Source organism: Mercenaria mercenaria, chromosome 13, assembly GCF_021730395.1.
Source record: "Mercenaria mercenaria strain notata chromosome 13, MADL_Memer_1, whole genome shotgun sequence".
NCBI lineage: Eukaryota > Metazoa > Mollusca > Bivalvia > Venerida > Veneridae > Mercenaria > Mercenaria mercenaria.
Window position 1 is genome coordinate 22851669 of NC_069373.1, and position 16782 is coordinate 22868450.

The following is a 16782-nucleotide window of genomic DNA, read 5'->3' on the forward strand; positions in this document are numbered from 1 at the left end:
AGTACAGGTAACAGTTTTGTTACTAGTACAGATAAGCAGTAATGTTTGGCACAGAGAAGTACAGGTAACAGTTGTGTACAGATAAGCAATTATATATGGCACGAAGCACGAAGATCAAAAAACGCATTGCCAAGAGAACCATAGTTGTGTATGGCACAGAGAAGTACAACTAACAGTTGTGTAACTAGTACAGATAAGCAATGATGTATGGCACAGAGTAGTACAGGTAACAGTTTTGTAACTAGTACAGATAAGCAGTGATGTATGGCACAGAGAAGTACAGGTAACAGTTTTGTAACTAGTATAATAAGCAATAATATATGGCACACAGTAGTACAGGTAACAGTTGTGTAACTAGTACAGATAATAATGTATGACACAGAGAAGTACAGGTAACAGTTTTGTAACTAGTACAGATAATAATGTATGACACAGAGAAGTCAGGTAACAGTTGTGTAACTAGTACAGATAAGCAATAATGTATGACACAGAGAAGTACAGGTAACAGTTTTGTAACTAGTACAGATAGGCAGTAATGTATGGCACAGAGAAGTACAGGTAACAGTTGTATAGCAAGTAGAAATAAGCAGTGATGTATGGCACAGAGAAGTACAGGTAACATTTGTGTAACTAGTACAAATAAGCAATAATGTATTGCACACAGAAGTATAGGTAACAGTTGTGTAACTAGTACAGATAAGCAATAATGTATGGCCCACAGAAGTACAGGTAACAGTTGTGTAACTAGTACAGATAAGCAATAATGTATGGCACACAGAAGTACAGGTAACAGTTGTGTAACTAGTACAGATAAGCAATAATGTATGGCACACAGAAGTACAGGTAACAGTTGTAACTAGTACAGATAAGCAATAATGTATGGCACAGAGAAGTACAGGTAACAGTTTTGTAGCTAGTACAAATAAGCAATGATGTATGGCACATTTCACTTATACAGATGTATTGCACAGAGAAGTACAGGTAACAGTTGTATAGCAAGTAGAAATAAGCAATGATGTATGGCACAGAGAAGTACAGGTAACATTTGTGTAACAGGTACAAATAAGCAATGCTGTATGGCACAGAGAAGTACAGGTAACATTTGTGTAACTAGTACAAATAAGCAATAATATATGGCATACAGAAGTACAGGTAACAGTTGTATAGCAAGTAGAAATAAGCAATGATGTATGGTACAGAGAAGTACAGGTAACAGTTGTATAGCTAGTACAAATAAGCAATGATGTATGGCACATTTCACTTATACAAATGTATTGCACAGAGAAGTACAGGTAACAGTTGTATAGCTAGTAGAAATAAGCAGTGATGTATGGCACAGAAAAGTCCAGGTAACAGTTGTATAGCTAGTAGAAATAAGCAATGATGTATGGCACAGAAAAGTCCAGGTAACAGTTGTATAGCTAGTAGAAATAAGCAGTGATGTATGGCACAGAAAAGTCCAGGTAACAGTTGTATAGCTAGTAGAAATAAGCAGTGATGTATGGCACAGAGAAGTACAGGTAACAGTTGTATAGCTAGTAGAAATAAGCAATAATGTATGGCACATTTCACTTATACAAATGTATTGCACAGAGAAGTACAAGTTACATAACTGATACAAATAAACAGTGATGTAAGGCACATTTTTAGCTTGGGTATATGAAGGATATGGAGAGCTATCCTACTCGGCATGGCGTCGGCACCTTGGTTAAAGTTTTGATGCAACTTCTCTTTATCTCTGTTATTACTTAATGGATTTGCTTCAAACTTAAAATAGTTATTCCTCATTACCCACATCTTATAGCACAAGGGTCATGACTCTCGCCCCAATATTTCATGAATTGTCCCCCTTTTTTACTTAGAATTTCAGGTTAAAGTTTTGGTGCACTTTCACTCTGTCTCAGTTATTATTAAATGGATTTGATTCAAACTTAAAATAGTTGGTCCTCATCATCACCCATATTATATGACCAAAGGTCCATAACTCTGGCACCAATTTTTTATGAATTATGCCTGCCTTTTACTTAGAATTTTAGGTTAATTTTGATGCATTTTCGCTGTATCTCTGTTATTATGGAAGGGATTTGATTCAAACTTAAACTTATTGTTCATCATCATCTTCCTGATCATATGACACAAGGTTCATAACTCTGGCACAAATATTTTATGAATTATGTCCCCTTTTTACATAGAATTTCAGTTTAATTTTGATGCTTTTTCAACAGATCTCTGTTGTTGATAAATGGATTTGATTCAAAATGATTGTTCAACATCATCACCAACATTGTATGACACAAGGTTCATAACCCTGGCTACAATATATTATGAGTTATGCCCCCTTTTTACTTATAGAATTTTAGTTTCAAGCTGTGTTGCACTTTTGCCCTATCTCATTTATCACTAAATATTCTGATCTCCAAGGAATACTAACACAAATTAAGCAGGCTGCTAATAAGTTAATTATTATTACTAAGGTAGCTGTATTTCATCATTTTCTCAGACATGTATATATATTTCAGTGATATTGAATCATCCACATACAAAAAGAAGAAAGATAAAAGAAGTGTTAGATCATGCTGTTCCAAACAAGTTTAGAGTGAGAGCCAAAGTGTATGATTACCATCCCAAAACAGGCACAGTGAAAACTTTCCTCAAACTTCACTGTTCTGTCTGCCATTATTTGTGAGTATTTAATCTGTTTGTTCTACAGTATAGAATTTGATATAACTATTGTTTTTATTCTCCCAACAAGGTTGGCATGTAGTAAATGGTTTACAAAGGCTTGTAGGATCTGTCATATAGTCTCTCCATAAATCTGTGATTCTTCACTCTCTTGTAGATGTAAAATTTACTGGGTTTTGCCAAAACAGCTGTTTCATGGGAACATGAATTCATGGAAATAAAGGGAAAGTGGCTTATAATTTATGATTTATTTTTGTGGATTGACACAAACACTTAACCCACACAAAATTTAATCCTCCACAAATAATGATAATTTTACAATCATTTGACATAAATGTTCACCAATGACATGACAGTGCAAGAACAACTCCAGCTTACTAGTAGGTCAAGGTCAAGGTCACACTAATCATTGGTTTTGAAGGTGTATTTTGTATATTGTCACAATCCATTTCTCTGTCATCTGTCAAGTGATTAAAAACACTTGACATTAATGTTCACATAACCAGACAGGGTTCGAATTTAAGCTCGCATACTCGCAAAATGTGAGTACATTTTAAAAAATGCAAGTGACTTTTGCCCAACCTAGCAAAATTTTGCGCGTGCAAAATCTCGAGTAGAAATTACGACGGTTTTAATTTCTTTAACTTTCAGTTAGATCTGCTGTAAATACTCATTTGAGCCGTGCCATGGGAAAACCAACATAGTGTGTATGCGACCAGCATGGATCCAGACCAGCCTGCGCATCCGCGCAGTCTGGTCAGGATCCATGCTGTTCGCTTTTAAAGCCTACTGTAATTAGAGAAACCATTAGCGAACAGCATGGATCCTGACCAGACTGCGCGAATGCGCAGGCTGGTCTGGATCCATGCTGGTCGCAAACCCACTATGTTGGTTTTCTCATGGCACGGCTCATTTAATGATGATGTGATGATGTTTCACACAGTATGCAACAATTGATGACGTTTTTACATAGTGCGTGGACTGTTTGCAGATTTTGATTATGCAACAGGGTAACTACTGGTATGCGCATGTACGATATTTTATCGAAAAACAGTGTTTTGTACTACACACTTGCGCTTACCGGTAGTGTTATAGAGGACAAAATCGTACGTAGAAAAAAAGGTTGAACAAATTGCGACAAAAGTTGATAAATGGCGAGTTGAAATTTTTTTTACTCACAAAAATTTGCAAGTGCAAAAAACTGTTAAATTCTAACCCTGCCTGACACGACTTAGGTCTCTAGCTCCAAGGTCAAGGTCAGACTGTCAGATTAATTTTAATTTGTAAGCATATTATGTATAGAGAAACTGGTGATTTCTCTCGTATTGCACAAGGTTTCAAGATAAGGCAAACTTATCTGAAAATTCAGAGGACTTACCTTGTCTCTTTTATATGTGCACTTACAAATATATTGCCCAAGTCACCCTGTGCAACAGGTGGGTAAAAATTTCACAATATTTAATGTTACAACCTATTTCCCTGTGTCAGTTTGGAAGCATTTGTGTATGTCAAATGGATAGTTTGTTTAAAAAATAAGACTATATTAAAAGAGGTTCAACAAATAAAAATAGTAGGGAAGCAAGTTAAAAATCAAATTGTTTTGGAAAATAGCCCTAATTGTTTTTATAAGAATTATTTTTTATCATATGGTATAATGAAACAGGATTTATACCCTCAACTGGTCAGTAGCACATTTTATATAATTCTGGTTTCCAATGTAAATTACTTTCTTGAATAATAATATACAAACATGCTATTGTGTGAAGATTGATAGACAGGTAATATGTTGGTGTTGTTTCAGGTGTTCATATCCAGCTGCTTCTGCTGATGTCAGTACTGATGTCAGTAGGTAAGTTTCCTCTTATTTCCATTCAAACAGCCGTTCAAAGCTTTGTTTGAAAATATTTCTGCAGTGTGTTAGCTTTGTTTCATATCTCTTTAAGTCCTTATAACTTGGTTTGCACTTCATCGACTCACACTTCATTGTGAGAAATTGCCTTGCTGTGGATAGACTTGCCCTTCATTGTGAGAAATTGCCTTGCTGTGGATCGACTTGCATTTCATTGAAGGAAAATTGGTCAAGGTGACTGACTCATCCTTCATTGAGAGAACATTGCCTGGTCAGGGAACTAACTTACACTTCTTTGTGGGAACGTTGCCTGGTCAGGGAACTAACTCGCACTTCCTTGAGAGAACGTTGCCTGGTCAGGGAACTAACTCGCACTTCTTTGTGAGAACGTTGCCTGGTCAGGGAACTAACTCGCACTTCTTTGTGAGAAAGTTGCCTGGTCAGGGAACTAACTCGCACTTCTTCGTGAGAACGTTGCCTGGTCAGGAAACTAACTCGCACTTCATTGAGAGAACGTTGCCTGGTCAGGGAACTAACTCACACTTCTTTGTGAGAACGTTGCCTGGTCAGGGAACTAACTTGCTCTTCATTGAGAGAACATTGCCTGGTCAGGGAACTTACACTTCTTTGTGAGAACATTGCCTGGCTTAAGTGTTGTCTCACAACCTTGTGAGTAATCTTGTGCTTTACTCACTGAACTTACTGGACTGAACACTAAACCTATAGAAATACTGAAACTTAAAAACTAAGACAAGAAGTGCATGCAAAGTAGATTTTTTTTTTGTATTTGATTATTTTATGTCTGTTTTCAGGTCAGATTCTCAGCTTCAGATAGGCAGTACATTTAAAGGAGTACCTCACTATAATTGTCCACAATGTCTTCAAAACCAGGATAGTCTGAATGGTAACACTTGAATACTTAAAAGATTTTTCTTATGGGGAGTAAAAAATGCTGCTAAATACCCATAATGCACCTGCACTTGACCAATATATGAAGTTTGCTTAGAAAATTGTTAGTACTTCTAGTTTAGGCTAAGACTACCGTCGGCTTGATAAAACCCCTTGCAAACATTGCAGGGGTGGGTGGCTATACTGGAATCACTTTGCCCTGTCCCCTCTAGTCTGTACAGCCATATACATATCTTTTTTAAAAAAATATGTTTTAGGATCACAAGACAAGATCACTTGCCAGGTCCCAAACCTCTGGCAATTGCTTTGACAAAATCTTTCAATATTTTGAAACCTATTGTGCATCTTACTGAAACTTCTCAGAAACTTTTTGAGATCCTAATTTAAGTTTACACACCAATTTCCATAACTCTCCTTTATTTTCAAAAAAATTTTCAAAATTGTTTTTTTTTTATTATATCTCTGGAACAAATAAAGTTATTATGTTGGAACTTAAAAAAAAAGGTTGTAAGAATTGTAAGTTAAGTTCATATAGGAGATCAAATAACTCTTGATTTTTGTTGTAAAAAATAATTTACAATTTTGCTCTTAGAAAATGTCTGGAAATGTGATTACTTTCAATATCTTTTAATGGATTGAAACTTTGCATAAATCTTGAATAATAATGCATTAATATACATCAGGTCAAGTTAAATTTTTCATTTTGACAAAATATTCCCCCCTTTTAGACTTTAAATCTTGCCAAAGGACTTGGAAAATGTGACAATTTTTTCCTTAAACAGCTCAGAAACCAAGGACTGTACTTCACTGGAACTTTAATTAAGGTATACTAATTAGGTACACTAGATAGGAAAATGGCACGAAAAAAAGGTAGTCACATAATGGCAGATTCAAATAGTTCTCAGTTTTTATCCCCCGCCGATGAAATTGGGAGGGGAGTATTGAAATGGTGTTGTTCGTCAGTCCATCCGCAGCCATTTCTCAGTAACTGGCAGGTAGAATTTCATGAAAGTTGAAATAAACATACTGCGATGATGCCCGTCAAGTTATTTTTTTTTGATTGATCAATTTCCCTTAGAGTTATTGCGTTTTATTTACTCAAAATTGTCCGTCCGCAGCCATTTCTCAGTAACTAGCAGGTAGAATTTCATGAAATTTGAAATAAAGATGAACCAACATACTGTGATGATGCCTGTCAAGTTTTTTTTTTGATTGGTCAATTTCCCTAAGAGTTATTGCCCTTGATTTAATGAAAATGCCCAAAAATGTCCGTCTGCAGCCATTTTTCAGTAACTATCAGGTAGAATTTCATAAAACTTAAAATAAACGTGAACCAGCATACTGCGATGATGCCCGTCAAGTTTGTTTTGGATTGGTCAATTTCCCTTAGAGTTATTGCCCTTTAATTGTTTAGAAATTTAAAAATCCACAGATTTGTACATAACAAGCAACCAATTGGTAGAATTTCATTAAACTTCTTACATTATTTTCCTTTAACATTTATTATAAACATGTGAAGTTGTGTACCCACACCTGATCACCACCTTGCCCCAAAAAAAAAAAATCATTCCTTTTTTTTTAGCTCACCTGTCACATAGTGACAAGGTGGGCTTTTGTGATCACCCTTCGTCCGTCGTCCGTCCGTCAACAATTTCTTGTCTGCACGATAGTGGTTTCATTCATGATTTTATTTTAACCAAACTTGCACACAACTTGTATCACCATAAGATCTCGGTTCCTTTTTTGAACTGGCCAGATCCCATTATGGGTTTCAGAGTTATGGCCCCTGAAAGGGCCAAAATCAGCTATTTTGACCTTGTCTGCACAATAGCAGCTTTATTTATGATTTGATTTTTACCAAACTGGCACACAATTTGTATCACCATAAGATCTTGATTCCTTTCTAGAACTGGCCAGATTCCTTTATGGGTTCCAGAGTTATGGCCCCTGAAAGGGCCAGAATTAGCTATTTTGACCTTGTCTGCACAATAGCAGCTTCATTTATGATTTTATTTTAATCAAACTTGCACACAACTTGTATCACTATAAGACCTTGGTTCCTTTCTTGAACTGGCTAGATTCCTTTATAGGTTCCAGAGTTATGGCCCCTGAAAGGGCCAGAATTAGCTATTTTGACCTTGTCTGCACAATAGCAGCTTCATTTATGATTTGAATTTAATCAAACTTGCACAAAACTTGTATTGCCATAAGATCTCAGTTCCTTTGTTGAACCGGCCAGATCCCATAATGGGTTCCAGAGTTATGGCCCCTGAAAGGGCCAAAATTAGCTATTTTGACCTTGTCTGCACAATAGCAACTTCATTTATGATTTGATTTTAACCAAACTTGCACACAACTTGTATCACCACAAGATCTTGGTTCCTTACTTGAACTGGCCAGATTCCATCATGGGTTCCAGGGCTATTTTGGCTTTTGCAGCCATATAGAGACTTCATTTATGGTTTTATTTAATACAAACTTCCAAAATATCTTCAACAACAATAAATCTTGGATTCCATGGCAAATCAGATCCAATTGTAGGTTCCAGAGTTATTTTATATCTGATTACCTCCCCTGATTGTAGTCAAAATGGATTTATATCAGTAAGTACTTATAGGACTTGTTTGAAATTTCATTATTGTCATTAGTTGGACTGAGCCAATCAGGGTAGATAACTATGGACTGATTTTATGTCAAATTACCTCCCTTTATTTCAAATTAAAATGGGTATATCTCCGTAACTAATGAAGATACTGATCTGAAATTTCATTTATGTCGACAGATTTATTTGGCAGATCCTTCTTTTGTACATTTTCTTTTTAATTACTTCCCTTTTACGTTACTATAAATAGCTTATTTTTAGTAACTTTTTTATTATTGGCCGTAGGGAAAAACCGAGACCACTTTTCTGTGGTACAACATGGATGATACCTCCAATTTTTAGGTGTATTTTGACATATCTATACCTTGTAAGAATTCTTTTTTCTTTTTGGTTAAATTTCTTTCCTTTGTTGTTCCTGTCCTTTGGACTTAGATATTTTTTCTGAGGACCTTCTTGTCCTCAAGTGCAATGATAACAGGTGAGCGATATAGGGCCACCCCGATCATGCATTCCCGCCCCCCCCCCCCATTTTTTTTTCAGTTTTAATTTTCCATCAATATTTATAATCAGCATATGAAGTTTTGTACCCTCACCCGGTCACTCATGCTGCCCCCCACCCCCCCTCCAAAAAAAAAAGCATACATTTTTTGTTAAAATGATTTTGACTTATGAAATTATTTGCTTATATTTTTTGTGCCATTCCTCACCACAAACCCTTTCAGCGGAGGATACCAATTCATTGAATTTGCTTGTTTTTGTTATATGTAGAACTATTTTCCTTATTTTTTTTTACAACTGTTTGCGGAATCGCATAACACACCTATGCTTGACATTTAGGTAGCATTTTCATAGTGAAATAATAACCTGACAGATTTTTATACGCCCGTTTGAAAAACGGGACATATTATGGGAACGCCCCTGGCAGGCGGGCGGCGTCCACAGACTTTGTCCGGAGCATATCTTCTTCATGCATTGAGGGATTTTGATGAAACTTGGCACAGTTGTTTTCATTATGAGACGGAGTGTCATGCCAAGAACCAGATCCCTAGGTCAAAGGTCAAGGTCACACTTAGAGATCAAAGGTCAAATTCAAGAATGACTTTGTCCAGAGCATATCTTCTTCATGCATGGAGGGATTGATGTAACTTGGCACAATTGTTCGCCATCATGAGACGGAGTGTCTTGCACAAGAACCAGGTCCCTAGGTCTAAGGTCAAGGTCACACTTAGAGGTCAAAGGATACAAGAATAATAACTTTGTCAGGAGCATTTCTTCTTCATGCATGGAGGGATTTTGATATAACTTGGTACAAATGTTCACCACCACTAGACAGTGTGTCGTGTGCAAGAACCAGGTCCCTAGGTCTAAGGTCAAGGTCACACTTAGAGGCCAAAGGTCAGATACAAGAATGACTTTGTCTGAGGCATTTCTTCTTCATGCATAGAGGGATTTTGATGTAACTTGGCACAATTGTACACCATCATGAGACGAAGTGTCATGTGCAAGTCCCTTCTTTAGAATAACTTTCCTTTGTTGTTACTATAAATAGCTTATATTGTAAGTTTTTCATTACTAGTCTTAGGGAAAAATCGAGACCACTTTCCTGTAGTACAACATGCATGTTACATCCAATTTTGAGGTGTATTTTGACCTATCTCTACCTGGTAAGGATTTTTGTGTGGACTTACAATTTTTTAGCTCACCTGTCACATAGTGACAAGGTGAGCTTTTGTGATCACCCTTCGTCCATCCGTCCATGCGTCAACAATTTCTTGTCTGCACAATAGTGGTTTCATTTATGATTTTATTTTGACCAAACTTGCACACAACTTGTATCACCATAAGATCTCGGTTCCTTTCTTGAACTGGCCAGATCCCATTATGGGTTCCAGAGTTATGGCCCCTGAAAGGGCCAAAATTAGCTATTTTGACCTTGTCTGCATAATAGCAGCTTTATTTTTAATTTGAGTTTTGCCAAACTGGCACACAATTTGTATCACCATAAAATCTTGGTTCCTTTCTTGAACTGGCCAGATTCCTTTATGGGTTCCAGAGTTATGGCCCCTGAAAGGGCCAGAATTAGCTATTTTGACCTTGTCTGCACAATAGCAGCTTCATTTATGATTTTATTTTAACCAAACTTGCAAACAACTTGTATCACCATAAGATCTTGGTTCCTTTCTTCAACTGGCGAAATTCCATTATGGGTTCTAGAGTTATGGCCCCTAAAAGGGCCAGAACTAGCTATTTTGACCTTGTCTGCACAATAGCAGCTTCATTTATGATTTGAATTTAATCAAACTAGCACAAAACTTGTGTCACCATAAGATCTCGGTTCCTTTTTTAAACCGACCAGATCCCTTAATGGGTTCCAGAGTTATGGCCCCTGAAAGGGCCAAAATTAGCTATTTTGACCTTGTCTGCATAATAGCAGCTTCATTTATGATTTGATTCTAACCAAACTTGCACACAACTTGTATTATCACAAGATCTTGGTTCCTTTCTTGAACTGGCCAGATTCCATCATGGGTTCCAGAGTTATGGCCCCTTAAAGGTCCAAAATTTGCTGTTTTGGCTTTTGCAGCCATATAGAGACTTCATTTATGGTTTTATTTGATACAAACTTCCAAAATATCTTCAACAACAATAAATCTTGGATTCCATGACAAATCAGATCCAATTGTAGGTTCCAGAGTTATTCTATATCTGATTACCTCCCCTGATTGTAATCAAAATGGATTTATATCAGTAAGTACTTATAGGACTTATTTGAAATTTCATTATTGTCATTAGTTGGACTGAGCCAATCAGGGTAGATAACTATGGACTGATTTTATGTCAAATTACCTCCCTTTATTTCAAATTAAAATGGGTATATCTCCGTAACTAATGAAGATACTGATCTGAAATTTCATTTATGTCAACAGATTTATTTGGCAGATCTTTCTTTTGTTCACTTACAATAAAAAAAAATTTAATTACTTCCCTTTTACGTTACTATAAATAGCTTATTTTCAGTAACTTTTTATGCCCCCAAAGGGAGGCATATAGTTTTTGAACCGTCTGTCTGTCGGTCTGTCAGTCTGTCGGTCTGTCCGCATTTTTCGTGTCCGGTCCATATCTTTGTCATCGATGGATGGATTTTCAAATAACTTGGCATGAATGTGTACCACAGTAAGACGACATGTCGCGCGCAAGACCCAGGTCCGTAGCTCAAAGGTCAAGGTCACACTTAGACATTAAAGGTTATTGCATTGATGGGCGTGTCCGGTCCATATCTTTGTCATTGATGGATGGATTTTCAAATAACTTGGCATGAATGTGTACCACAGTAAGACGACGTGTCGCGCGCAAGACCCAGGTCCGTATCTCAAAGGTCAAGGTCACACTTAGACATTAAGGGATAGTGCATTGATGGGCGTGTCCGGTCCATATCTTTGTCATCGATGGATGGATTTTCAAATAACTTGAATGTGTTCCACAGTAAGACGACCTGTCCTGCGCAAGACCCAGGTCCGTAGCTCAAAGGTCAAGGTCACACTTAGTTGTTAAAGGTCTTTTTTCATGATAGTGCATTGATGGGCGTGTCCGGTCCATATCTTTGTCATTCATGCATGGATTTTAAAATAACTACGCATAAAGGTGTGACACAGTAAGACGACGTGTCACACGCAAGACCCAGCTCCGTAGGTCAAAGGTCCTAAACTCGAACATCGGCCATAACTATTCATTTAAAGTGCCATCGGGGGCATGTGTCATCCTATGGAGACAGCTCTTGTTTATTATTGGCCGTAGGGAAAAACCGAGACCACTTTTTTTTCTGTGGTACAACATGGATGGTACCACCAATTTTTAGATGTATTTTGACATATCTGTACCTTGTAAGAATTTTTTTTTCTTTTTGGTTAAATTTCTTCCCTTTGTTGTTCCTGTCCTTTGGACTTAGATATTTTTTCTGAGGACCTTCTTGTCCTCAAGTGCAATGATAACAGGTGAGCGATATAGGGCCATCATGGACCTCTTGTTTTTTTTTTTTATTAGCTCACCTGTCACAAAGTGACAAGGTGAGCTTTTGTGATCGCGTGGCGTCCGTCGTCCGTGCGTCCGTCCGTAAACTTTTGCTTGTGACCACTCTAGAGGTCACATTTTTTGTGGGATCTTTATGAAAGTTGGTCAGAATGTTTATCTTGATGATATCTAGGTCAAGTTCGAAACTGGGTCACGTGCCATCAAAAACTAGGTCAGTAGGTCTTAAAATAGAAAAACCTTGTGACCTCTCTAGAGGCCATATATTACACAAGATCTTCATGAAAATTGGTCAGAACGTTCACCTTGATGATATCTAGGTCAAGTTCGAAACTGGGTCACGTGCCATCAAAAACTAGGTCAGAAGGTTTAAAAATAGAAAAACCTTGTGACCTCTCTAGAGGCCATATATTTCACAAGATCTTCATGAAAATTGGTCAGAACGTTCACCTTGATGATATCTAGGTCAAGTTCGAAACTGGGTCACGTGCCATCAAAAACTAGGTCAGTAGGTCAAATAATAGAAAAAACTTGTGACCTCTCTAGAGGCCATATTTTTCATGGGATCTGTATGAAAGTTGGTCAGAATGTTCATCTTGATGATATCTAGGTCAGATTCGAAACTGGGTCACGTGCATTCAAAAACTAGGTCAGTAGGTCTAAAAATTGAAAAACCTTGAGACCTCTCTAGAGGCCATACTTGTGAATGGATCTTCATGAAAATTGGTCAGAATGTTCATCTTGATGATATCTAGGTCAAGTTCGAAAGTGGGTCACGTGCCTTCAAAAAGTAGGTCAGTAGGTCAAATAATGAAAAAACGTTGTGACCTCTCTAGAGGCCATATTTTTCATGGGATCTGTATGAAAGTTGGTCTGAATGTTTATCTTGATGATATCTAGGTCAAGTTCGAAAGTGGGTCACGTGCCTTCAAAAAGTAGGTCAGTAGGTCAAATAATGAAAAAACGTGACCTCTCTAGAGGCGATATTTTTCATGGGATCTGTATGAAAGTTGGTCTGAATGTTTATCTTGATGATATATAGGTCAAGTTTGAACTGGGTCAACTGCGATCAAAAACTAGGTCAGTAGGTATTGAAATAGAAAAACCTTGTGACCTCTCTAGAGGCCATACCCTTGAATGGATCTTCATGAAAATTGGTCAGAAAGTTAAGCTTGATGATATCTAGGTAAAATTTGAAACTGGGTCACGTGCGGTCAAAAACTAGGCCTGTAGGTATAAAAATAGAAAAACCTTGTGACCTCTCTAGAGGCCATATTTTTCATGAGATCTTCATGAAAATTAGCGAGAATGTTCACCTTGATGATATCTAGGACAGGTTTGAAACTGGGTCAACTGCGGTCAAAATCTAGGTCAGTAGGTCTAAAATTATTAAAATCTTTTGACCTCTCTAGAGGCCATATTTTTCAATGGATCTTCATGAAAATTGATCTGAATGTTCACCTTGATGATATCTAGGTCAGTTTCGAAACTGGGTCACGTGCGGTCAAAAACTAGGCCTGTCGGTATAAAAATAGAAAAACCTTGTGACCTCTCTAGAGGCCATATTTTTCATGAGATCTTCATGAAAATTAGTGAGAATGTTCACCTTGATGATATCTAGGTAAAGTTCAAAACAGGTTCACGTACCTTCGAAAACTAGGTCAATAGGACAAATAATAGAAAAACCTTGTGACCTCTCTAGAGACCATATTTTTCAATGGATCTTCATGAAAATTGGTCAGAATTTTTATCTTGATAATATCTAGGTCAAGTTCAAAACTGGGTCACATGAGCTCAAAAACTAGGTCACTATGTCAAATAATAGAAAAAACGACGTCATACTCAAAACTGGGTAATGTGGGAAGAGGTGAGCGATTCAGGACCATCATGGTCCTCTTGTTTTTTGGGTTTTTTTTAAAGATTAACTTTCCTTACTTGTTACTATAAATAACTTATATTGTAACGTTTTATAATTGACCGTAGGGAAAAACCAAGACCACTTTTCTGTGGTACAACATTGATGTTACTTTCAAATTTTAGATGTATTTTAAGATATCTCTACCTGGTAAGGAATTTTTATGTGGATTTAAAAAAGAATTGCAATAATTACTAAACAACCATAAAATTAAAATTCCATTTGAAAATACAGGTGCTAGTGTAAAGAAATTCCCTGTGACAGGCGTATATTGTGACATTCTGGCACTCTTGTTTATTAGAACCTTAACTAGATCGTACACAACCACTACAATTTGGGGTCTCATTTTTTTAGCTGATGTTTAACTGATTTTTCTTGCACAGGGGCGTAACTGGGCCTATTTTGAGAATACGCACAATTGCTAGGGGGGTTCGGGGGCGTGCTCTGGTTCGTTCTGGAGGGTATCCAGATGACGAATTTCAGTATAAAAATCATACAATTCACGGTAGCAAATTTGATTTAATACCTATTTTTTATCTTTACACAGCCAGTTTGAACCATATCACTATAAGTGACCATGGGAGGGACCATTCACTAGATTAACAATTTGTAATCCCCAACCAATAGCAATGATTTACGGCACTTTTGGCTAAAAACGTAAAATTTTTGGGCAGAACATTTTTCCGAAAAAGACAGCAGTTAAATTTAAATACACTTTTTACAGGGTTTCATTTTCGTCAGCATAAAAAAACACAAAATTTCCCCCTGTTGACTATAAGGCTATGGTCACGGGCTCATGTCGTATAAATGACCCAGTGCAAATTTTTTCCTATTTACTTTTTAAATTTTAATCAAACAGGGAAAAAGCCAAAGTGGGTTTTCCCCCCCCGGGTTTGCAAATATGTAAACCCAACATGTTCTTGCAAATTTTCCCCGCACAAAATGGGGGATCAACCGCTTTCTGTACCATTGTTTGCGCAGAAAATTTTCCTCACCCTTCTCATAGGGGAGAAGGATTTTTCCGTGGTTACAGTTGAGACGGGGCATCACCTAACAAAATGATCAACTTTTTCTGATGTCTGGCAACCCCAAGCTTTCACAAGGGTCCCCTCAGTGCTTCCGATGTCCACCAAATGCCCCAACGATAAACATTCCCTGAGAAAAAAAAGGGTCTTCGGTGAATAAAATGGCGGGGTTACACTTAACTTTGGGAAAACACTTTTCTTTGCATTGTTCCTGTAAAAACGGACGGGGAAAACCTTTCGCTGGGCCCAAAAACGGTTTAAATTTTTCCACGGGGTTTTAAACTATTTTAAAGGGGCCCCGGGGGGGAGGGGCTAGGGGTTTTATACTGAAACCGCCCCCCCAATACCCAGGGGGGACTTTTGTAGTATGCTAAATAAAAAAAAAAACTAAAGGGGCCTGCAATACGTGTACGTACATCCATGTTTAAAGGGGCAAAAAAGGGATTTTTTAAAATATTTTAAAAAATCCAGTTTTTTTAGCGAAAAGTTTATTCCCCATTTAATTCATATTGAGAATAATGCCATTTTTTTTTATTTTTTTTAAACCCGTTTGGGGGGGGGGGAAAAATTTTAGGGGAGGAGGTGGGGAAAAAAAAAAAGTCCCCCTCGATTGTAAATGATTTTTGAAAAATTCAAAACGCGGGCCCTTTTCCCAACCTGAACTGAAACTACCAACAAGGAAACTTTTCCCCCAAAATGAAATGATGATTTATATTAAATAAAACTTTTGCCATATTTTTCTGTTCAAAAGGGGCAAACACGGACATTTTAAAGGACGACAGGGGGTTAATCAAAAAAGTTAACCCTTGTGTCCCCTGGCTCAGTTATTCTCAACTTTATTAAAAATTTAAGGGCCTTTTTAAATTGTTCTTGCATTTTTTTTGTTCTTGTATTTTTTTTCAGAAGGCTTGTAAGGGGTTTCAGCATTTGGGTTTGGTGAGAAATTTACTGGTTTAAAAATCCGGCTATACCCCATTACCTTTCCCTGTTAAGTGAAAGGTCACTAATTTTATTTCCTTACAAAATTGCCCATACCATAAACTGGGGAAAAAGGGTTTTTGGGAACCCCCCACCCGTGAAACAAGTTGGCAGATAAATTTTAAAGACAATCTGATAGTTTTTTTCACATTAAAATAATTTTCTTTAAACTTTAAATAAAAAGGATATCAGAAATTTAAAAAATAAAATTGTCATATAGTTTACTTTTTTGATTTTTTAAAAGATGAACATTAACATTGTACCCCTTAAAAACAAAAAAAAACGGGAAAATAAAACCTTTTTTGCAGAAATTTTGGAAGGAGTCGGGGACATTTTTTGTTTTATTATCCCCCCAATACATTTTCAAAAACAAATTTTTTTTTAAAAATACATATGATTTGTTTTTTAAGCATTAAACAATATTTCTTTGTTTTTTCATTTAGGAACCTTTTTTCTGATTTTCTTCCCCTTAAACTGTTTTTTTAAAATTTTTTTTTAAAAAAAAATTACTTCAAATCTTTTAAATTTTCCTAAAAAAATGGGTTTTTAAAAACCCCAAAATACTAAAAAAAACAAAAAAAAAAAATTGATTTTAAACCTCTATACACTGTGTTGTGATCTTTTTTGGGGACCTTTAGTTGTTTTTTTTTTAAATTTTAAATTTTTTTTCTCCCCCCAAAATTTTAGGGCAGGGGGGTCTTTTTAAAAACTAAAGTTTAAAAAATACTGGCCAAAGGGTTTTTTGGGGAAGACTTTGGTTAAACCCAAATCTTTGGGGGGCACGGATAACAGTTCT

At 36.7% G+C, this 16782-nt stretch overlaps 1 protein-coding gene across 1 annotated transcript in view; it reads left to right on the forward strand.

Annotated features, from left to right (window-relative positions):
* The window catches only part of LOC123529369 (protection of telomeres protein 1-like), a 52758-nt gene that overhangs the window by 27048 nt on the left and 8928 nt on the right, over positions 1–16782 (forward strand). Inside the window, exons 9-11 of the mRNA XM_053520788.1 lie at positions 2520–2682; positions 4484–4531; positions 5344–5443. Of these exons, the coding sequence (XP_053376763.1) occupies positions 2520–2682; positions 4484–4531; positions 5344–5443 (311 nt within the window). The remainder of the gene's footprint in view (positions 1–2519; positions 2683–4483; positions 4532–5343; positions 5444–16782) is intronic.